Source organism: Papilio machaon, chromosome W, assembly GCF_912999745.1.
Source record: "Papilio machaon chromosome W, ilPapMach1.1, whole genome shotgun sequence".
Lineage (NCBI taxonomy): Eukaryota > Metazoa > Arthropoda > Insecta > Lepidoptera > Papilionidae > Papilio > Papilio machaon.
In genome coordinates this window covers 3228678-3253738 of record NC_060015.1, presented here as the reverse complement: position 1 = coordinate 3253738, position 25061 = coordinate 3228678, and the positions used below count along the sequence as shown (strand labels likewise).

At 37.1% G+C, this 25061-nt stretch overlaps 1 protein-coding gene across 1 annotated transcript in view; it reads left to right on the top strand.

Moving 5' to 3' along the window:
• The window catches only part of LOC123722904, a 37318-nt gene extending 13421 nt beyond the window's left edge, over positions 1–23897 (top strand). Inside the window, exon 2 of the mRNA XM_045685466.1 lies at positions 23494–23897. Coding sequence (XP_045541422.1) covers positions 23494–23897 — 404 coding nt within the window. The remainder of the gene's footprint in view (positions 1–23493) is intronic.
• Positions 23898–25061: the final 1164 nt, after the last annotated feature.

Below are 25061 nucleotides of genomic sequence, written 5' to 3'. Positions count from 1 at the left end.
CTCCTCTCTTCCCTCCCTCCCCATGTAGGACACTACCCGCTCTCGCAGGTAGTGTCCCACAATCCTCCGGAGATAGAGGGGCAGTTCATGGTACCGAAGTGCCTCCTCTATTACTCCGAAGGGGAGGGAGCCGAAGGCGTTGGCGATGTCAAGTGACACCGCCATCGCCCCCTGTCCCCTCTCGGCCGCATCCTTCGAGAACCTTTTCAGGGCTAAACTTTCACCCCCACGTTCAACCCCTTACAACTCCTTTTACGCGTTAAAATGTAGCCTATGTTCTTCCTCAGGCTCTATACTAAATATTGGTAATTGTAACAGCAAAACTTATTAAACAAAACATTCATCAAAACCGAGCATATTGCCAAACAAAATTTCATCCCCTATTATTATTTTGCACCCTTAGGGCTAAAATTTTTACAAAAATTTAATTTCGTATTTATGTATATCAAATTAGCAGTCTTGAAAATAAGTTTCAAGCTTCTATCTGTAAAAATAACGATAATTCCATACAAAATTTCACCCCCACTTTCAACCCCTTACAACCCCTTTTTCGCGTTAAAATGTAGCCTACGTCTTTCCTTAGGCTCTAGACTAAATATTGGTAAGGGAAACAGCAAAGCATATTAAACAAAACATTCACCAAAACCGAATATATTGACAAACAAAATTTCATCCCCTATTGTTATTTAGCACCCTTGGGGGTAAAATTTTTACAAAAATTTAATTTCAAATTTATCTTTATCAAATTAGCAGCCTTGAAAATAAGTTTCAATCTTCTACATGTAAAAATGACGATAATTCCATACAAACTTTCACCCTCACTTTCAACCCCTTACAACCCCTTTTTCGCGTTAAAATGTAGCCTATGTCCATCCTCAGGCTCTAGACTATCTGTGTACAAAATTTCATTTAAATCGGTTCAGTAGTTTTTGCGTGAAAGCGAGACAGACAGACAGAGTTACTTTCGCATTTATAATATTAGTAAGGATTATCAGATCATCACCCATCTCATGTATCCATAATCCAGGAATTTTCGAATTTATTTGCGGAATATTATAAGGATTATTCTCATTGAAATTACTTGTATCAAACAAGGAAAGATTATCATGCATATCTTGATAAAAATCATCACAATAAATTAAATAAAGTAGGCTATCGGTATCAGTATAGCATAGTTCAGATTTATTTCCATATTTTTTTCTTATAAAGTTCCATATTTTTTATAGTGAAATTCATATAAATGTAACTTCGAGTATTCTAAAACAGTAAATCCAATGTAGATTGGGCTATCTAGAATAACTTTCTCCCTATTCAACTCTATTGCTACAAAATTTTCTGAAAATATTGTTATGCTTTTTAAATTTGGTTTTGTTACCAATCTTTCAGCATCTAAATATTTATTTGTACGATTATCATATTCTTTCCATTTTGACACTAATCTGACATCTGCTTGCTTACGTTTGTTTTCTATCGTTTTTCCGAATATTGAATTATTTAATAACTTGAAGAAATCTTTTTCAAATACTGTTTTGGAATTTTGACGTAGACTAGTATTAAGCTCTATGTATTTTTTGAGAAAATTGTCTTGTCTTAAACTTATTACACAGTGTATTTTTTTTTTAAATCAAACCATTGTTAAGACATTCTTTTAAATGAGTATAATGGATCACATAATTATGTTTGTCATAAAGATTTGCTATCAATTTTTCAGCTGTCCCATAAGGGGGTACAATCTTTTCGATAGCAAATGGTAAGTCTTTATGCTGGTGATGTAAATAATCTGGGTAATCTAAGTCTACTTCCAAGATATAACCAATATCACTATCATCTGAAATACTAAGTAAATCAAAGTCAATAACTTCTTTCTGAGTTAAAACTTTAAATTCTGATATCGGAAGCTTTTTCATCATTGCATAGCCATATAAATTGTTAGAATCAAGATAAATCAAATAACTGCTTGGAAGTGAACTATTAAAATTTGTTAAATATTTATTATTTGCCTTAGCATGTCGAAGAGAACATTGTGCTAATCCACCTCTAATTCCTTTTCTAATAATTCATACATTTGCAAGTCATTTATAAGCTCGAGTTCAGTACCGGTATAAAAAAGCATAGCATCCCAACTTAAGCTTGGTGAGCTAACATAATAAGCTGGATCTTGTTTATAATAATGTAAACTCATTTTTCTAAATTTCTCGAATATATCGCATAATAAAAGAACATCACATTTTATGTATAAGTCTGTATATTCGCCAAGCGATTTAATTCCGAAAACTTTGTAAACTGTTTGTGCGTGCAAATACATTTCATCAGATATAAATATGTTCCTTAGTTAAACTATTAAAAAAAAAATTCTTTTGAGGGTAGTTGGGAGTCATCAAATTTTGACCAAAAGTTTAAGTAATCATATGGATAAATACCTTTTTTTCTTATTAATTCAAATTTATTTTTGTCGCTAAATTCTTTTGATAAATGATAAAAATCGCTTTCTGTTAAATTTTTACTTAGTGTGTCGAGACTAGAATTCAAAAACTGATAAGAATCAATAAATTTTATTTGAATGGGGTGTTTATAATATTTACTTTTTATTATTTTTGTGAATGACATATATTTTTCCTTTGTTTTCGGTATAATGTTAATCGAACCTTCATACTTCGCTAATTCTTCAATGAATAAATGTGAGTCATACCCAGCTAAGTTATGGAATACAACAGGAATGAATGGACAAACTCTGTACATCAAATTACAGTGCGAGTGCGCCGCACCTCTATACTCTGATGTAATATGATCATGATCTCGAACTCTGTCGTTTAACAATGATTTTTTACATATGTGACATAAAGTAGCGTTGTTATATTCTACTTCTTGTTCCGAGGTTAATGGAGTGATCGGTTTTTTTTCATTTAATATTTTATGTATACGTACAGCATCTTTTATCAAACATTTCACAAACATTTGCACACAGTCTTTACCTCTGTATGAAACATATTTGTTTAAGTCATCGTTATGTGAACAACATATGTAATACGCAAAACATGAAGGTTGGTGTACTTTTAGATTCTGAGTTTTAGTAGAAATACTTTCATCGCAGTCAAAGAGCAAACATTCAAAATCAGCGTAAATAATAAAATTAATTTTTTGTTGTCTCTCGTAATGTTCAAATTTTAATATAGAGTTTTTTTCAGGTAAAACAGATACAATTTTAGAACAACTATGAGTTTTGTATCTTGCTTCTTTACTGAAAAATTGTAAACATTTTTCACATGAGTAAACTTTTCCTTTATAGTGAGTAACTTGACGTCGAACTAATCGAGTCAAGTCTTTAATCAAACAATAATGCCCTTCACTACTGTTAAAACGTTCAATATACAATAAATTTACATGGTTTTTCTTTCTCTTTTTAGACAAATATAAGGGTCCTGTTACAGTATCCTTCTGTAAACCATATATATATTTACACTAATATCAGGATTATTTTTTTCAAATATTTTAATATCATTCAATGTGAGAGGAAATTTCATTCCTTTGGTATTTAGTATACTGGAATAATGAGGATATGAGCTAGTTACACAAACGTTGTTCTTAGCTGGGTATAATGCAGCTACTATACTCCATAAGAAACAGTGGTTATCTTTATTTTTAATGTTAATGCAACTTTTTGAATATTTGATTGCTGGTGGTAGATCTAAATAAGATCCACCTCTCATAGGAGAATACTTATTAATGTTAATTTCAACATGACTCATTGATAAAAATGACCATCCAGATTGAGTATGCTGAAATTCAGTAAACTTTTTATTCAATATTTTTGTTGGCGTTGTCAATACCCATAACGAACACCGAGCCCTGGTAGGGCGGCCATCTTGACAAATCTGTCAGTTCGGTTTGAATCGTCATAGGGTGCGCACACAACCACGTGCTCGGTGGACGTTACTATACTTAAATCCAATTCTATCTTAACAATCCTAAATTAGTTTAGTAATGACATTGATTGTATCATCGATAGTTATAATTGTGATAATTATTACAACAGTTATTTTATTGGAATACCCGCAAGTCCACGCCCGTTAGAAGATGTCTGATAACCCTGATGACAGTCGAAAGACTTCATATTCATAACTTTTTCTAATAATCTATTCAAGTCTGAGTTCTTACAAACAATAATATATTTAGTATTAAATGATTTCAATTGCTTTTCATCTAATTTTGGCAGTAAAAAATAAGCGAAAAACTCAAAACATCATGCTCTTTCAATGATATATTGAATAATTTCAATAAATCTGTTTGATTATCACTCAGGAACGCCTCTGGACTGAGGTACTCGTCTTCCTGAGTGACGTTCAATCGGTATGTTACTAATCTGTTTTTGAAGGCAGACGCGACAATATTGATATTTGCGAACTGCGTATTCAATAAACAGTTAGATTTATGTAAATTTGTTCTCTTATGATGTGAAAAAAGCCTTTTCTGGACAAACATATTGCAATTATTACAATGTATAGATCTTGTTAAGTCATCGGGAAACACAACTGTAAAAAAAAGAAACACTTTTGAAATATTGTTGTTTATGCAAAATACAAAAAGGACACAAAGTTTAAAAGCTATTTTGTTTACAAATATAGATAGTAAAATAAAATACTGATTAAATACAAAGATCTAACCTATCCTAATAATCATACCGGCCTATAAGTGTTATAGGGCTGTTTATGAAATCTTTTTGGATACATTTCACAAATTTCTTAATGTATAGCCAAGACTCCGCATCGTCATCAATTCTGGTTTTGATAGTTGTAATTGCATGCCGCCATCGATGGACGGGCTGTATTTTTTTTATTTCATCGGCTTCATAAATCTTCATCTCGCTGAAATATTTCCCATCTTTACTCTCATTAATTTGTCGCGAATATCCTTTTATCACCCTTCTAGTGAAATAGCTAAATAATGGTGGTATATTTTTACCCTGGAGTTACCCTGCAATGGAGCTGGATGCTTCATTGCAGTCATCTTCCGCAGAGCTGTCATCCCCGAACAACATTTGCGCCGTAACTCTTGGTGGTGATAAGACGGGACTAATAGCCACCTTCTTAGCCCGCTTCTCTTCACCCGCAATCTTCCTGACCGGCTCCTCCGTAATCTTGTCAGACGATTTCCTCTTCAACTTTTTTTGCTCAGAACTTGGTGGCGGAGGTTTGGCGTCAGACTCCGAGTCGCTTGAAAGAAACAGATCTTTGGCAAGTTGGACCTATAATAGAAAAAGAAAAAATAATGAGATATTGTAATATTTATCATTCACTTCCCTATGATTTAATGATAGTTTTCATAGATCATATAAAGACATACATATAACTTGACATTAGTTGTAAGATTATTAAGCAACAGACTATGAGAATAGTATTGTAAAAGTATTATTTAAGATTAATATATCTAAAAGAACAATTTGATAAACATTCCTATGATAACAATGTTGGTTCGATCTTATTTCAAACAATCAACAAAATGATGACTTTGATTGAATATTATCATTCAGTAAGCTTAATAAAATAAGTGAAATTGGATGATAGTAGTTTGGGTTCAAGTCATTAGACCTTACTGCTACCACGATAAGAACAATTAAATGATAAGTCTAGTCAGGTATAAGGAATTTACTAACTTAATAACATATTAGAAAATAAGGGTACTTACATTGTTTGAAGTGAGGTGTTCCTTTCCAAGTTGTGACTCTCCTCAGGAAAAAAGCGTAATGTGGATCTGTCTCCCAATGCACGAGTTAAATAGTATGATCACACATTGAATCTCCTTTTAAAGTGTGTGTAAAGGTTTCTATTCATGTAGATTATTTTCTAAATATGTTCAAAAAGCTAAGCTTGCATATTGTATTACTCAAACGTTGAATCCTTATGTGTGTGTAAACAATAATCTTAATCGAAGAAGACATAACGTAGATAAAGGTCTAGAGTACACGTGCCCATGTGTTACATAATTGTTTAATTTAGATACATACAGTGCATGAGTTATGAATGTCAACATAGACAGATCATCTAAAAACAGGCGCCACATCCATTTTTGGTTAAGAAGAAGTGTCGGAATATATATTTAAATTAAGATATATTTTGAACCTTATTGTTTATAATCAAATTATTATAAAAGACGGTTGGATGTAAATCGTTGTCTTAGTCTTCTTCAAAGCAGTCACCATGGCGGTAAGTTTTTGAAAAATAAAATTTGTAACTCTAATAATATTTTATATTTATAATAATAACATCTGAGAAAATTATTCTTAGTCTACTTACACTTGCTTGCTTGATTAATGAAAAACCCTTAAAAAGATATACTAGCTTCATATATTAAAATGAACACTATGTTGTTTGTTACAGTATCCAAATAACTGGTCTTACACCATCATATTCACCGATCTCACCACCGGCGTCTGGATCTGGTGGGTTAGCGGATCCAACGACTGTACAGCGAATACCTCACGACATAGAAGATGATAATAGTCGTGGGCAAGATGTTACCACTGATTTCGTGAATAGATAGAAAAATTTGGCATCCAGCATTAGAACGACATCATCCGGATCCATTTCAATATTAAAACAATAATGGGTTGATTCAGCTGACATTGATCTGCATAGTTTATAACGATGGATGATGTCGGATCATATCTCATTATAAACGTCACCGCTTCGCGCGTCGGTAAAGTTAAACATTAAACACGACACAATTATGCATCTGATTGATGAATGAACAGTTGAATAATGAAAAGAATGAGGGCAATTCAGATACGCTGAATGATGGCGTATCTGGTTGCCCTAATTCTTACCTACTCCTGCCGACCTGATTTCGCGGGGAGTAAGTCTCGAGGATTTAGTTTTATCTAAGTTGTGGTGGGAAGGTCCTACATTTTTACACGTATTAAAATTTTAATTTCATTTTAACTACACATATAAATTCAAATGCTGAGTTATTACCTATTGATTTGCCTGAACTAAAATCTAACGCTACAAATTTTTAAATCGAAATATTAATACAGACGAAACATTCTTTCCATTCAACAGATTCTCTAACTTCAATCGTATGATTCACTTACACACTGCTTATGTACTGCGCTTCACGCACAACAGCCGGCCGCGCCACAGAACCGATCAGCTGACGGGTGCGATCAATGTCGATGAGTTGAGTCGTGCAGTGATTATGCTAGCTAAGTTATCACAAAGGGAGTCATTTTCTTTGGAGTACAATTTGCTAAAGAGTGGAAGGAATGTTAAGTCTAGCAACAGACTTTCAAGTCTAAATTTATTTTTAGATGAAAAGGACCTAATTCGCGTAGGTGGCAGAATAAAAAATTCTTTAGATTTTAATTATAATAAGAAACACCCTATACTTCTTTGTTCTAAGCACTATTTTACTCGCTTGTTATTTATTCATGAACACAATCAAGCTTTACATTGCGGGCCGCAGGCGCTGCTGTACCGCTTACGCGAGCAGTGGTGGCCGCTGTCCGGTAGGAATCTCGCGCGGAAGGTGACTCATCAGTGCGTCGCTTGCACACGGGCTAGGGGAAAATCGCTAAGCCCACTTATGGGCAACCTGCCTAAGGAGCGCTTGACGGCAGAATTTCCTTTTATTCGCACAGGTGTAGACAACGCTGGACCAGTGTACGTTTTAAATCGTAAAGGTAGGGGTGCTTAATTAGTAAAATCCTATATCTGTCTTTTTATTTGTTTTACTACTCGCGCTATTCACTTAGAGCTTGTCAGCGACCTTTCTACAGACGCATACCTCCTCGCTCTCAAACGATTCACTTCTCGACGTGGAAAACCATGTCAAATTTTCTCAGACAATGGACGAAATTTTGTAGGTTTAAACAATGAGTTTGCTCAGTTTTTATCATCTTGTAGTAAAGACGTTGTAGATTACGCAAATAGTCAAAATATTAAATTCTCGTTTATCCCTCCTTATTCCCCGTATTTTGGTGGCTTGTGGGAAGCGGGGATCAAATCATGTAAGTACCACCAGCGGCGAGTGCTCGGCAATGCTCATCTGACGTTCTGTTATAACCCTTCACAGTATGGACGTATTGATTAATCAGCAATATATTGAAGACGAAGTTTTCCATTGTTGTAATTATTGTGCAATATCTGCCATCAGCAGATATAGTTTTCTTTATAAGTAATTTATTCAAATAATTAAGTCGATTGCTAGAGCTCGAGGTGACAACCCGGATTCGGAGACCATCTAAGTTTTCAATTAAAAAGTGTGTGGAAAAGTTTTGGGTTTTCTTTTTAAAAAGAACCCCAGCGCCGCCCGCAAAACAATTGGTGTCAGAAGTGTGGGATGTCGGTAAGTCTTAACATTTAAGGCTCTGACATCTGAATCCCGGCTCCGGCACTGCAAGATCGACAGTAAGCCTTGACTCGTTCAAGCCTGCGTCTTGATCTCTACCAACACACTACTAGGACGACGGTCAGCCTCCGCTTAAAGCGTGAGCCCGCTCCACGCAACTCCGATCCGCTGCACGACGGTCAGCCTCCACTATATAGCGTGAGCCCGCTGCAGGCGAGTTAGCAACTCGACTCACCAACTGATCACTCCTCATGAAGCCACACCTTCTAATCATCATACAGTGAGTGATTCTAAATTATTTATTTTGTGTTCAGTGAAACAACGTTGATACAAGTTTTTCAGAAGTGCAAGTTTTACAAGTTTTACAAATTTTATACTATTTTCAATGTTGTACCATTTCTGATATTATACTATTTCAAATGTTATAATATTTCTACATTCTACTATTTTCAATATTTTACCAATTTTGATTTTAATTATTTACTATTTTTATTGTTTGCTATTTTACCATTTTTGATGTGTTTATTTTTATGATTTACCATTTCTTGTGAATTTTGTGTGTATAAACATATATTTTTCTATTCTATCCGCAAATTGCATAAAAGCTAATGGCACCTACTAGATCAGAAAGTTCCAAAGCAATCATGACGGAAAAAGTTACTCTCTCAGTTCTTACTAAATTCATTAAACCTTATAATGGGGACAGAGATCTGCTCCCCGCATTTTTAACTGACTGCGACAACGCAATGTCTTTAGCAACAGCAGAACAACAAAGTATTTTATGTAAATTCATTATTTCACAATTAGACGGAAAAGCTAAAATAGCGTGTAGTCTAAAATCATTTAATACATGGTCAGAAATAAAATTATTCCTTAGAAATACATTTGGAGAAAAAAAACATTCTACGCATTTATTGTTAGACTTACAAAACTGCAAACAACTTAGCACAGAAGACGTTACTAAATTTTCTCTGAGGCTAGAATCAATCTTAACCCGAATACAGTCAGATATACATTATAGTTGCAAAGATGAGGGCGAACTTGCGGGTCGAATAGCGGCCATGGAAGATCTCGCACTCAATACCTTCCTTCTGGGATTAAATTCAACAATATCAACCATTGTTAGGTGTAGGAATCCGACTGACCTCAACGAGGCAGTACAACATGCTATAGAGGAAGAAAAGTTATACAATTTATCAAAAACACACTTAATTAAACATCAAAAACATTGTCACATATGTAACAAAACAGGTCATAATTCTTCGGAATGTTTCAAAAATAAAAAAAATAATATAAATAAACAGCAACCGCAAAGCTTCTTTCATGTGAATTCAAATTATAACGCCAAGTATTATAAGAAGCGTGACTCATATTCCAATATAAACTCTAACATTAAGTCATGCAATTATTGCAAAAACTTGGGTCACACGATCGCGGAATGTCGCAAGCGCAAATTCAATGAACAGCGTCGCGAAAATGCATCGCTTACAAAACCGGAACAATGTACATCGCGTGACTCAAACGTTAAGGCAAAAGTACACTTGTGCGATTTTAATGAAAATTTAAACTAAACGCGATTTCCGACTCGTGTCTTAAGAAATCGTATATATGCAAAGACACGATACATTCTACTAATTTTACTAAATCAAATACACCTCAACCACAGCAGTTGAGTTCTACTAAATCTACTATTTTTACTAAATCAAATACACCTCAACCAAAGCAGTTGAGTTCTACTAAATCAAATACATCTCAACCAAAGCAATTGAGTTCTACTAAATCAAATACATCTCAATCAAAGCAATTGAGTTCTACTAAATCAAATACATCTCAATCAAAGCAATTGAGTTCTACTATATCTACTATTTCTAATTTACCAAATCTTAACTCTGAAATTATTTGCGAAATAAATTCTAACAACAAAAAGATATCGTTACCTCATGTTTTTATTAAAACTAAACATGCCACAGAGCAGCTATGCTTCTTAATTGACACAGGAGCTAGTATCAGTATAATAAAAAAATCTAGTTTACAACAATTTCCAAATCTCTCTTCTGAAAAAGTAAAATTAAAAGGCATTAATAACTCAGAGCAGTTGGTCGAAACCTTAGGTACATTCCAATTAAAATTTATTTTATGTTATGAAATATTACATTACAAATTTCATGTTACTACCGATGACGTCAACTTAGATCACTACGACGGCATTATTGGTAGCGACTTTTGTAGTTACTTTAAAGCAAACATTAATTACGCCTCAAAGTCTTTATTAATAAAAAAATATTCTATACCTATTATTTATACACAACCAACTTATATAATTCCCGCACGCTCTGAAACGGTTATTGAATGCGGCATATCAAATTACATTTATGAACATTGTCCCGACAATGAAGCTCTGGTATTGCATCACGTCATATGTAAAGGTGTTTACGTTGCCAATTCCATTGTTAAAATTAAACCCAATGGTAAAATAAATATATCAGTTTTAAATACAACTGATTCCGATATTGAAGTCAAAGACTATTATGTAGAGTTGACTTTTCTAGATCGCAATAATTTTAACTCAGATCAATGTCGCGATATTAATACTATATCTACTACTAAATCAAATCGTCTCAATCAAGTACTAAATTTAATTCGCTGTTCTCATTTAAATGAAGAAGAGAAAAAGTCTCTTCTCGAATGTTGCTTTCAGTACTCTGATATTTTCCATATCGAAGGTGAACCGTTATCCTTCACAAACGCAATCGAGCATAATATCAATACAGGGGATACGCCTCCTATTCATGTAAAATCTTATCGATTTCCTGAATGTCACAAAAACGAAGTTGACACTCAAATTCAGAAAATGTTAGAACAAAACATTATTCGCCCTTCTAATTCACCCTGGAGCGCCCCAGTATGGGTTGTCCCGAAAAAAATGGACGCCTCTGGCAAAAAGAAATGGAGAATTGTTATTGATTATCGAAAACTTAATGATGCCACTGTTTCCGAAAGTTATCCACTGCCTCTTATCACTGATATTCTAGATCAATTAGGTCATTCCAAATATTTCAGCACACTGGATTTAGCAAGTGGTTTTCATCAATTGAAGATGAGCGCCAAAGATGCGCCAAAGACAGGATTCACTGTTAGTACTAATTCTAGCATGTCTGGGCACTACGAATTTACTAGGATGCCCTTCGGATTAAAGAATGCTCCAGCCACTTTCCAGCGTCTCATGAATACGGTTTTATCCGGTCTTCAAGGTCTTCACGCATATGTTTATTTAGATGATTGCATCATATACTCACATGATCTAGAATCTCACATGTCTAAGCTTAAATTAGTGTTTGATATATTCAGACAATTCAATTTAAAACTTCAACCAGATAAATGCGAATTTCTACGTCGTGAAGTTGCATATCTAGGTCATATCATCACCGACAAAGGTGTCTCTCCAAATCCTGATAAAGTAAAAGCTGTCTCTGAATTCCCAACTCCAGTCAATGTAAAACAAATTAGAGCATTTCTAGGTCTTGTCGGATATTATCGACGTTTTATTGAAAATTTTTCTAAGTTAACCAAGCCTCTTACGGCCTTATTAAAAAAAGATGTTCCTTTTAACTGGACCTCTGAGCAGGACAGTTCATTTCAAATTCTCAAAGATAAGCTTACCACGGCACCACTGCTTCAATATCCAGATTTTTCTGCTCCGTTTGTATTAACTACGGATGCCTCTAACTACGCCATAGGTGCAGTTCTTTCACAAGGTGACATAGGTAAAGATAAACCTATCGCCTATGCGTCTAGAACGCTTAACAAGCCTGAAGGTAATTATTCTACTACGGAAAAAGAACTTTTAGCTATTATTTTTGCAGTTAAAACTTTCCGTCCTTATTTATATGGTCAAAAATTTAAAATAGTAACTGATCATCGCCCTTTAGTTTGGCTATTTAATGTCAAAGATCCAGGCAGTAGACTCATTCGGTGGCGCCTTTTTTTTTTTTTTTTTTTTTTTTTTTACGTGGGGAAATGACTACGCATATCCGACTCTATGGGGTGAAGAGTCGGATTATGTCGGACTCACACCGACTAAAACCCCACGGTGGTCGCCACCGGCGCTAACAAGAGGAGGCGGGATCTCCGTTCGGAACACAACCGTCACCCCTTAATCGCTTAGCTAGTCCTTTCGACCTAGCTCCTTCTTCATTTTGGCCTTCTCAAGGCTGTTTGAGTGTTAAGGACCCCACCCTGAACACTCGCAACCCACTAACTCCATAAAAGGCATGAAGTGTCATTACCGAGTGGCCCGAGGAACATCGTGGGGAACAGCTGCCCCACGATGGCGTCGTCGCCGAGTGGGATCAGACCTTTCACGGGATCGCTCAGCAGCCTCCTTCGTAAGCATCGCGGATTCGCAGAAGGAGACTACAGCCCTCCACTCTGTTTCCCCACTCAGCATCGCCGACACGACCGCTGGCAAAGACAGGTCCTCGCCAATCCGTTGTCTCAGGGCTTGCCGCTCCAATTCCCACGCTGGGCATACTGCAAGTGTGTGCGCAGCGGAATCTCGCTCCTCCACAAGACAGTGGAAACATCTTGCCGTTTCCTCGCGTCCGATTTTATGAAGGTAATCTCCAAAACAGCCGTGCCCGGTGATTATCTGCGTAAGGCGGAAGGTGAGGCTTCCGTGTCGTCGCTGCATCCAGGCATCGAAGACCGGCAGCACTGCTTCAACGACGCGTTTGTGCGCAGTTCGCTCATCGGAAAGCCTTGTGCGCCATGTCTCCAACGCGTTTTGCCGTTCTTCCCGCTTAACCATCTCGAGCGTCTCACCTGGTGTGCCCCTGCCCATGCGAAGGACGCAAATTCGGTCGTACACCCTTGCATCCATTTCGGCCAGGATATCAAAGGGAGGGAAGCGTGCCAAAACTGTTGCCGCCTCAAACGAGATTGTGCGATAACCCCGTACGACACGTATGGCTATTCTACGTTGTACGCTATATATCTTCGCTCTACAGCGGCGGAGTGCGAGCCTCTTTGCCCAAACGGGCGAACCGTATAAAGCTACAGATCGTACAATACCCGCGTAGAGTCGCCGTACTTCCTCACCTGGCCCACCGAGATTTGGTAACAATCTTTGCAGAGCACCTGCTACCCTTTCAACCCTGGGAACTAACCGTGAGAAGTGTTCCTGAAAATCCCAGCGACTGTCTAATGTAAGCCCGAGGTACTTCATGTACCGGCCTACCCTGATTTCAGCTCCACCTATTCGGACCCATGATTCGGGAGGTTCCTTAGTTCGCGGAAGCTTGTGGAACCACAGTGCCTCGGTCTTAGTCGGCGTTATTCTTAGGCCCAACTCCTGGATTTTCGCAACAACGGCGTCTGCCCCGCGCTCAGCAAGAACTTTTGTATCATGGAAGGTTTTTCCGCTGGCCAACAATAAGGTATCATCTGCGTAACAGATGAGACTTACGCCTGCTGGAAGGTCAATTCGCAACACCGCATCATAGGCGAGATTCCACAGCAGAGGACCTAATACTGAACCCTGAGGAACCCCGCACCGGATCTGTCTTCGGATTGTTCTGCCATCCCGGTCCGTATAAACTATGTATCTGTTATACAAGTAGTCGGCGATAATCTCTTGCAGATAAATGGGAATGCTGTGCTCTACTAGTCCTCTTTTGATTGCGTCCCAAGGCAAGGTATTAAATGCGTTGACAATATCCAAACTGAGGGCTAATGCCACTTCACCACGGGATACAGCCAGATCCGACAACATGCGGACATGCTTAATCGCGTCTATAGTGGAACGCTGTCGTCGGAAGCCAAACTGGCTTTCGGCAAGGTCGGGACCAACACAATACAAATGTCGATTTATACGGGCGGCAATTATTCTCTCAAATAGTTTGCCTACCTCATCCAACAGACAAATAGGGCGATAAGCAGAGGGGGAATCTACAGCTCTACCCTCTTTCCTCAAAAGAATTAACCGCGCCTCCTTCCATGCAGATGGAAACACAGTGTAACGGAGACAGTTGCTGAACAATTGCCTCAACCTGTCCCCCAATATAGGTAAGCTTAAGACCAATACGCGACCAGGAACTCCATCTGGACCCGGGGCAGAAGATCTTGCTCTTAGACGACTTGCGGCTTGATTGACCTCCTGGATGCTAACCTCCATTTCCTCTATCCATGTCCCCGGCGTTACATACTGGACGAGGGACCCAGTTTGAATTCTTGGGAATAGGGCATCAGTAACAGACTGCAAAAAGACAGGGTCTAATGTTTCCGTCAGCGGTGGGGTCCAAGGACGAAGTTTACCCAAAACCATTCTGTATGGCCGTCCCCACGGGTCTGCATCGAGTCCTTTCAGGAGATCATCCCACGATCGCTTTTTAGCCTCAGAGATAGCTGATTGTAATGCTTTTGTCGCTGTTCGGTACGATCTATACAGACTTTCAACTTCATCGGTGGAAGCGTTTCTTCTTCTACGGGCTCTCGTGTATTGGCGTCGGCTTCGCAGGCATATGGCACGCAAACGCGAAATCTCCGCGGACCACCAGTGCACAGCTCCTGATTTAGAACGGCCGGCTCGAGGCATGGATGCGTCGCAGATAGTTGTCATGATTTCGCGAAACCACATCGCTTCTCTTTCAGGATCAGTTAGAAATCGTTCGTCACGTTGTGGCCATGCTGCAACGCTGGCTGCCGCATCAAGCATGTCCCGATCCAGCCGTTTAAGACACCAACGCCGCTTATGGCTGACTCGATTGCCGGAACTTAGGTAGGGACGTTGACCTGAGACGTTGAAGAAGATGTGGCGATGGTCAGAGAGAGTGACCATTTCTTCAGCAACCCGCCACCCCGACAAAAATCACATTGCAGCAGGTGTTGCCCATGTGAGGTCAACAATTGATTCTCCCTGCCATCGGACACATGTACTTACAGAACCCCGATTTAATAATCGGAGGTCTAATTCAGCAGACCAATCCAATAATAACCTGCCCTTTGGATTATCTCTATGGTTTCCCCACGCTCGGGCATGAGCGTTGAAATCTCCCAGGACTATAGTAGGTCGTGGGTAGCAATCTCGAATGCAGACAGCTAGGCTATCCAGATAAGCCTCGTATTCAGAGAGAGACTTATTAGGGGAAATATAACAGCCCACAATAGCCAGAGTACCCCATTGAATCGCCAGGAAACCTGCTCCTTTATATGTAAGAGAGCAGACTGGGACGCGATCTCCCCCACTCCAGTAGATCGCAACAGAACACGTTGAATCTCCAAACCACCGCTCATTGTCAGGCACCTTGTATGGCTCTGCCACTACGGATAAAGCAACCTGCTGCTCCGCAATGGTTTGCATTAGTAATTGCTGCGCATTGCGGCAATGGTTCAGGTTGCCCTGGAGAACTTTGAAAAATTCGAATTTTAAGCTTCCATAGCCTCCACGTCCGAGATGGGATTCGGAAACGACACATTGGGTGTATGGGCTATAGCACCTTTAGAAGCAGAGGATTTACTGCCTATTATTCCACTCTTTTCCTGAAGTGAGGCACATCCCTTACCAAAGCGATGGTCCGAGAGTCTACCAAGATCTGAGCACAACGGGCATTTGAGAGTCGATGAAGTACACTCATTTGCCCGGTGTCCGGTTTCCCCACAAGCGTAGCAACGCGATCCCCGATATATTTGATTAGTGCACTTGCTGCCGACGTGACCCTTCTCTAGGCATCTGAAGCAATGCAAGGGCCTAGGCTCGAGAGCTTCAATTCTCACTGAGTTCCAGCCCACTCTCACGACTCCAGAAGCCAATAAATCCCTGACCACTTTGACTGGGCAACGTAGCCAGCAAGTGCCCATGGTAGAACAAGATCGGTGAATTTCCCCAACTTTAATGGCATCTACAGAGCATCCACCTGCTTTTGCTACTGCCTCCGCAATCTCATGTGTATTAACAGCATCATCGAGGTCCCTCAGGCGAATATCTCCTGTTTTCATTGGTCTACTAATTTTAAGGTTTAGTTCAGAAAGAGCCTCGCGTAGCTTTTTTGCCAGGTTGTCTGCTTTTTGGCTGCATTCTGGACCGGAGATCTCCAATAGCAGACCTCCCGTTATGGCTCTTTTCTGTCTAAGAGTGTCAATGCCAATATCGTCTAGATTAATTTTGCTTTTGGCTATCTCCATGACTTTGGCATAGGTGACAGTAGAGTTCTCCGGTATGGTGATGGCTACGGCCTCCGTAGACGGGACTCGCGTCACTTTCTTTCGGATTCCGCTTTTCTCAGTATTAGTTGTCAGCGTTGCAGGTTTGGGTTTCTTAGTAACAGATACCCACGTTTGCTCCGCCATATGTCGTGCCGCTTGGGGTTGTGCTAAAGCGACTGGAGGAAGGTCCACCACCTGTGGGTGCGGAGGCTTTTTCTTTCTTGCCCTTCGCGGTCGCTCAGATAAAGCCAATCCTTCAGAATGGCTTCGGTGCTCTCGGGGAATAAGAGTTTCTGTTTCTTGCGTTTGCGTACCTACGATGAACTTGTTTACCCCTAAAGGTGGCCGAAGGGCCCTATCCGGGAACAGTTTAGCTTCGAAAGCCGCTAACTTAGTCTCTATCAAGACTCCGATTCGTTCCATCAGTCCTTCTTCTCTGCTCCTTGGATTTACTGCTGATGGGGTCCTCTTTTGAGACACGTTAACCACCTGGGGACGCGCCCGAGAGGAGGACTGGCAACTCCTACGGGAGTTGCCAGTCCTCCTCTCGGGCGCCTAAAGCTCGAAGAATACGATTACGAAATCGTTTATAAACAAGGTCGTCTTAATTCTAACGCTGACGCATTATCTCGATATCCAATAAATACAATTGATATTAATAATTTAAATAATTCAAGTTATGAAAAATACTTCAAAGATCAATTTACAAAAAATATTTCAAGTCTTAACACCGTTATCGAAGAATGTTCACAAGGTTTACACTTATCCAAGTTTAAAACAATTGCATGTCCAGACTCTTTAGACTTTGATTATTCTTTGCCACATTGTGAAGAAATATTATCGCAACTCGATAATTCTGCTGAGTTACTAAATTCCGAACGCGAGCCGTTCACAGTAAAACGTATTAATGATAAAGACAAAACATACTATTTCTTATTTACTAAAATCCATCATTACGAAGAAACTAAATTCAAAGATATTTATAATTTACTAATAAAATTAAGAAACCAAATATTAAGCGAAGATGCAGATATTACTGATCTCGCTCTATCAGATTTCTCAGATCCTTTTTCTAAAATATCATATGTTAAAATTTATAATATGATTGCTTATATTTTTCATAATACTAATATTACAATTCATATTTACAAAAATCAATTAGTTTATCCTACCCCAGTCGAAGTTCCAAAGATATTAAAAGAAAATCATGACTCTCCTATCGCAGGTCACCCAGGATCAAATCGCATGTATAAGCGAATTAAAGCAGCCTATTATTGGAAAGGCATGCGCTCTGACATTGAACAATATGTAAAGAAATGTAAATTGTGCCAAATTAATAAACCTTTACGTAGATCAAACAAAGCTCAAATGGAAATAACTTCTACTTCCACACGACCATTTGAGCGGTTAGCTCTTGATGTTGTAGGTCCTTTACCAGAATCAGGGCCCCAACAATTCAAATTCATTCTAACTCTTCAAGATGATCTTACTAAATTTTCTAGCGCTTATCCCATGGTCACATCTACAAGTGACGAGATAGCTCGTAACATTGTACATTTTATGTCTCTTTTCGGTTTTCCAAAAATGATTTTAACGGATTTAGGTACTTGTTTTACCTCAGATTTATTTAAACAATTAATTGAAATTTTAAAAATCAAAGCTCTATTTACGTCTCCTTATCATCCTCAAACTAATGGAGCATTAGAAAGGTCTCATGCTACCTTAAAAGAATATCTCAAGTCGTTTACAAACGAAAATCAAAATGATTGGCACTGTTATTTATTCACTGCTATTTTAACCTACAATACTACTCCTCACTGTACCACTGGTTTTACCCCATACTAATTATTATACGGTTATAAACCACATATTCCTAATTCATTATATGAAAATAATAATAATAACACTTATAACGAATACATTCGTGCTTTACAATATCGTATGCGGTTTAGCCGAGAAAAGGCAATACAAAATATAATTAATAGCAAAGAAAAGTCTAAACAATATTATGATTCTAATTCTCGCGAAATTACTTATAAAACCGGCGACATGGTGTATTTGAAACATCACCACAGGCTCCGGAAGGCCTTATCTCCCGTATGGAAAGGTCCATTTAAAATAATAAAAGTTCACAATAAACATAATGTTACGTTACAAGTAGGTCGAAAACACGTGAAGTATCATACTAACGAGATTAAACCTTCTACATCCTAATTTATCTTATGAATACTATATCTCTAATAATTACCATATCTCTATTTCCAGAGCCATATGCTATGGATCTCGCGCTGAATTCAAGATTACTCCTATATCGCATAGTCCCGGAATTTATTTTGAACCTACTACTAATATTAATTTTTACAATAATTATTGGAAGGTAATAACGCACATCGATCTAATATCTTTAGAACCTTATCTTGAAAATGTTGAAAAACAATTACACAAAACTCAAGATTTATGTATTAAAATTCAATCGCAAGACGAAATTCAATGTAAGGATATCTGTAGTCCTATAGAAGTTTTAATACAATCAAATTACATTAAATTGCAATCTTTGTCTCATGTCATTATTAATAAATCTTCCACGAAGACCAAAAGGTCTCTAGAATTTGGTGGAGAAATTTTAAAATTTATTTTCGGCACCTTAGACGCCGATGACGCAAGGAAATATGACTCTGCAATTAACGCCTGTCAAAAGAGTTAGACAGAATTATTTCGTCTTATGAAAGATAACATACATATTGTTAAATCGACTATAAATAATTTTAACTCTACTATTTCCAAACTTAATCAAAACGAATTAAAGTTAAATACGCAAATTAATAACATGAATGAAATACTATCTCAAATTACTAAAATCGATAATTCGTTACTCTATACTTCTAAGATAAATACATTTTTAAATATTATTGAAGGTTCTTTATTAACGATTTCTAATTTGTTAGATACTACATTAAATGCTATTTTATTTTCTAAGGTAAATGTACTACATCCTAGCGTAATTAGTCCCTTAGGTTTATACACCGAACTATCAAAGCATAGTAACCAAATAAATAAAAGACTCGATTTTCCAGTTCAATTAAACTTAGCTAACATTCATTCTATAATTGATGTCTCTGAATTAATGTCTTATTATTATAATAATAAGGTTATTTTTGTGTTACAAATTCCACTAATTACACAAGACAAATACACTGTTTATAAAAACATTCCTCTGCCTACAGCTCATGAAGATTCACATTACAAAACATTTGCACTTATCCAACCTTCTAACTCCTATATTGCCATTAGTACCGATAGGATGCATTATGCAATGTTGGATAGTCTAGAAACTTGTAAATCTTTAAATGATGAATATTCGATATGTCAATTAACTACTATACTTTCAACATTAATAAATCCAAGTTGTGAATCAAAGTTATTAACAGAGGTGGTCCTTACACTACCACCCGAATGTAATTCTAAATTATTATATGGTGAAATTGATATTTGGCATAAGTTGAATAATAATAAATGGATTTATGTTCAGTCAAATATAAATAAACTTACAATAAAATGCGATGACGCAATTAGTGATCACTCGTTAATCGGAACGGGAATAGTCAAAATCACTGATAACTGTATTGGTTTTTCTAAGACTATTCAGTTGATGCCAGATAGCTCAATTTCTGTTAAAATATCGTCTCCTTTAGACATAAATTTTGATATAACTATTGATGATTGTTGTAAGAAAGACATATTCAATAAATCATTACCATATCTTACTCCTATATCTTTAAGCAAAATTAATCTAGATTCATTAAAATACGCAAATCACCAAATGGATGATTTAGAGAAAGAGTTAAATAATGTATAAAACGAATCTCATTTTATTAAATATGTCTCATATTATTCTACATTTACTTATATCTTTATTGTTTGTTTAATTTTCTATATTTGTTTCAAATTGTATAAATTAGTGATGCAACGGAAGTGTCTTACCGGAACCAGAAACGGAAACAGATGTCAAAAATAAATTTTAGCAGAAACGGAAACAGAAACGGAAGCGGAAACAGAAGTGTAAATATTAAAAAAAAACATATTTACAAAGTTTTTTTTTTGGTAAGAACAGTTTGTATTCGTTTTTAATTTATTAAGGCATTGGATATCGGTGTCCTTTAGCCTTCAATATATGTATTTTTACTGTGCTACAATAAGTTAAAATACGTTTTTTTTTATTTATTTTCAGGAAACAAAATTACACTATTTACAAATTAATGTTCGCCAAACCACTCGTGGTGATAAACGACAAATATATTTCTTTATTAATACATTCACTGCTGACCACTCGGATCCGAGTGGGCAGAGCTATTAGTAGCGGCGCCTCCCTCTTGGATCCGAGCGAGGGGCCCGTTCACTTTGTAGTAGCCAGTAAGCCGCCGGCGTTTGAAACAAGTCCATGTTGCTTTGTGTGGCCACTCTGGCAATATAGTCAACTAACGAAAAAGAGTATTAGTTTCATTCTTACAATGTTGTAGTGATTAGTACCACGTTCGTACGGAGGCAAACATACAAATATCTTGTATCACATGAAGCTAAGGCTGAACTTTATGTTTGTATGTATATTTTTTAAATATATGTATGTCCTGTATGTGTGTGTACGTGTGTGTGTATGCGTTTATGTTTATGTGTGTGTGTGTGTGTGTATACGTGTGTGTATGTGTGGGTGTGTATGAAATGTTACAAGATCTTGAACCGAGAAGATAAAAGCTGGTTTCGATTAGTATCCTTACATGTTTTACTCAATATTCTGGAATGTGATGAAAAACTTGACTTTTACAAAATCTTGTAACATATTAGTACACAGAAATTCAATCGGGGAACAAATATCTACATACGATTATTAGTGAACTAAACCATTGCCATCCCTAGTGCTCAAAATGATGATCCCTAGCGCTCAAAATGATAATCCCTAGCGCTCAAATACAAAAAACATTATTAATTTAACACTCCCAGATAAACTAAATAAAAATTCACCATAAAAAGTTTTGGCTCCCGGCTGTTGCCTTTTTTATTTTGTAAACACTGAATGTGTTAAGTATCAAAAACACCAAATCTAGATTAGAAAAATATATAATTATTAGGCACTTGACAATCTGCAGGGCCTGGGTTCGAATCCCGCTATGTACCAATGTGTTTTTCGATTTAGATATGTACATTTATCCGACGTTCCTACGGTGAAAGAAAACATAGTGATGCTGCCTGCACATATCTGAGAAAAAATTTAATGATATGTGTGAAGTCAACCCGCTCTGGGCCAGCGTGGTTGACTATGGCCTAGTCACCTCTAATTTGGGGTAGGCTCCGAGCCCCTCAGTGGGGATGTATAGTGAGCTGATGATAATAACGATGATGATATATTACATAGTTATCACTTATTCAAAAGTACATTTAATAACTCGTAAGTATGAAATAGTCACATTTTGCCAGTTGTCAAATTTTATATGGACAACAACTAGACAGTTTACTCCAGCAAGAGAAACTGATTGTTTCAAACAGCAGCAGAAAATATTACGCGCTTAAATTCACGAAAAAGTACGTAAACAAACAAATGCGACAAGTGCCGAAAGGCCGCGCACGGACTGCCCGTCTCGCGCCGCGCATTTGGATCTCTCAGCCGTTGTAAAGTTCCGTTTTATCTCCGTTATAAAAGTTGCGGAAACAGAAGCAGAAACGGATGTTGAAAAGCACGCGGAACTTCCGCACTTGCGGAAACGGAAACAGACATCCGTTGCATCACTAGTATAAATGTTACAAACAAAGTCGTCACAGCAGTGTTGGCTGTTGCATACAAATATTCAATCAATGCCATAATAAAAAATCAACTAACCGAAGTAATAAGTTGTCAAATGTCATAGAAATGACAGATATTTCTACATCCGACGATGAGAAATCTACTAGATCTCTGCCAGTTATAAATTACAAATCATGTAATTCTAATCTAAGTAAAAATCTGACAATGTCAAAAAGAAATATAAACTTTTAAGTAATTGAATGTTACTAATTTTGTGCACTTACTATTTCTAAGATTAATTAATAATTTCTATATCATTTGTTTAATTATGTTTAATTACTAGTTCTACTATTTTTGAATTGTAAACATTTTATTCAATTACTATTTTCAAGAATTTTTACTACATTTACTATATCAATTATGTTTAATTTCTAGTTCTACTATTTTTGAATTGTGAAAATTTTATTCAATTACTATTTTCAAGAATGATTACTATATTTACTATATCAATGTGTTTAATTGCTAGTTCTACTATTTTTGAATAATGGACATTTGTTCAATTACTATTTTTAAGAATTTTTACTACATTTACTATATCATGTGTTTAATTATAATTCTACTATTTTTAATAACAACATTGTATTGCTATTTCTAAGTTATTATTACTATGTCTTATGTTTAATATTGTCCAATTTCTAATTTTCTATTTTTAATGATGTTCAATTTCTGTAAGTTATTTCTATTTTCAATGGTCTCCTAATTCGCGATTCTAATTCTAATTCTAATTCTACTTCGCTTCATCTTAAATGGATAAAGCTTCGTCAAAAAGGGGGAGCTGTTATAACCCTTCACAGTATGGACGTATTGATTAATCAGCAATATATTGAAGACGAAGTTTTCCATTGTTGTAATTATTGTGCAATATCTGCCATCAGCAGATATAGTTTTCTTTATAAGTAATTTATTCAAATAATTCAGTCGATTGCTAGAGCTCGAGGTGACAACCCGGATTCGGAGACCATCTAAGTTTTCAATTAAAAAGTGTGTGGAAAAGTTTTGGGTTTTCTTTTTAAAAAGAACCCCAGCGCCGCCCGCAAAACAGTTCGAAGAATTCGCTACCGTACTCACACAGATAGAAGCAGTGCTAAACTCACGTCCGCTGGTACCTCTGTCTTCGGATCCCTCTGATGGCTATCCCCTCAGCCCTGGCCATTTCTTGATTGGCCGACCTCTCACGGCACCGGTGTGTGAAAATTACCTGCAACACTTACCTGTACACCGGTTGAGCCGCTACCAGAGAGTGGAACAGCTGCGGCAGCAGTTTTGGATGCGCTGGGCTAGAGAGTATATCTCGGAGCTACAAATCAGAGCTAAGTGGAGGGAAAATACGGCAGAATTGAAGCCTGATACGCTTGTCCTTGTCAAAGACGTGGCTCTTCCGCCGTTGAAATGGCCACTTGGTCGCGTGGTGAAGACAATTCCTGGTGAAGATGGCATCTCCAGAGTGGCGGACATCAAGACAGCATCAGGCGTCATAAGACGGTCTTACACAAAGATCTGTCCACTTGTAAGGGATCAATAGTGTTAAAAGCTGGTGCTTTATAAGGCCGCGGGCATGTTTAGGACTTAAGTGCTAGTTTCCCGTGACATCATCGTGCATATCCAATCAAAGTGCGAAACCAATATACGTACTTGTCGCCTATTGGCTAATTATCCCCACCCCGCTATCCTAGATTGTTATCCTAGACTGTTATCAAAAACCAGAATACATTTCAAATATAGAAGACTATACGTTGGTTTCATTTCAAAGTTCCAAATCCTCAAACGCCTCAACACTTTTATTAATTTTCAATACAAAACCATTTATTGATAACAACCAAAACAGAGAAAGAAAAAAAAAATTGTGTTTATTTTATTTTATAAATTACTACTACATAGGTATTATTTATTTAATCAAATAGGTACATTTTCTCTTATTAATTTGATTCGTAATATCTTATTTCCAATCTACTTATCGTAAGCAATCTTCAACGTTCGATTAGGCTTTATTCGTGACAATGATAAGCCAATCCTAACTGATCCATGACACTGATCAGTGGCCTAACTGATCCTTGACGTTGATCAATACCCTAAGCTGATCCATGACGTTGACCAGCGACCTAAACTGATCCTTGACGTTGGTCAGTACCCTAAGCTGATCCATGACGTTGACCAGCGACCTAAACTGATCCTTGACGTTGATCAGTACCCTAAGCTGATCCATGACGTTGACCAGCGACCTAAACTGATCCTTGACGTGGATCAGTACCCTAAGCTGATCCATGACGTTGATCAGCGACCTAAACTGATCTTTGACGTTGACCAGTGACTTACATTAAACTAATAATACATTCCGGCCGACGCCATGACGTATTATCAAGCCGGCGTATCAACAACACTCAAGCTTAATGTCAAAATGAAATGTTGAATTTACCCTACAAATTCTCCTATACCTTATGTTAGATATTTGATGCAAAATTATTTTAAAAGAATTAAACTAACAGCGAAATAGTGAATTTAACTCTACTTCTAAATAATCCTCGCAATAGTATAAATTCAAACCGAACGTAAGTAAACAAAAATGTAACAAGAATGTCAGACGTTCCGCAATGGAAAAAAACGGATGGAGAGAGACTGCCTCGAGCAGCAGCGCACGCTTCCTTATAAAACCTTTTGTGAGACTACCCTCAACAGTCCTAACACCTAA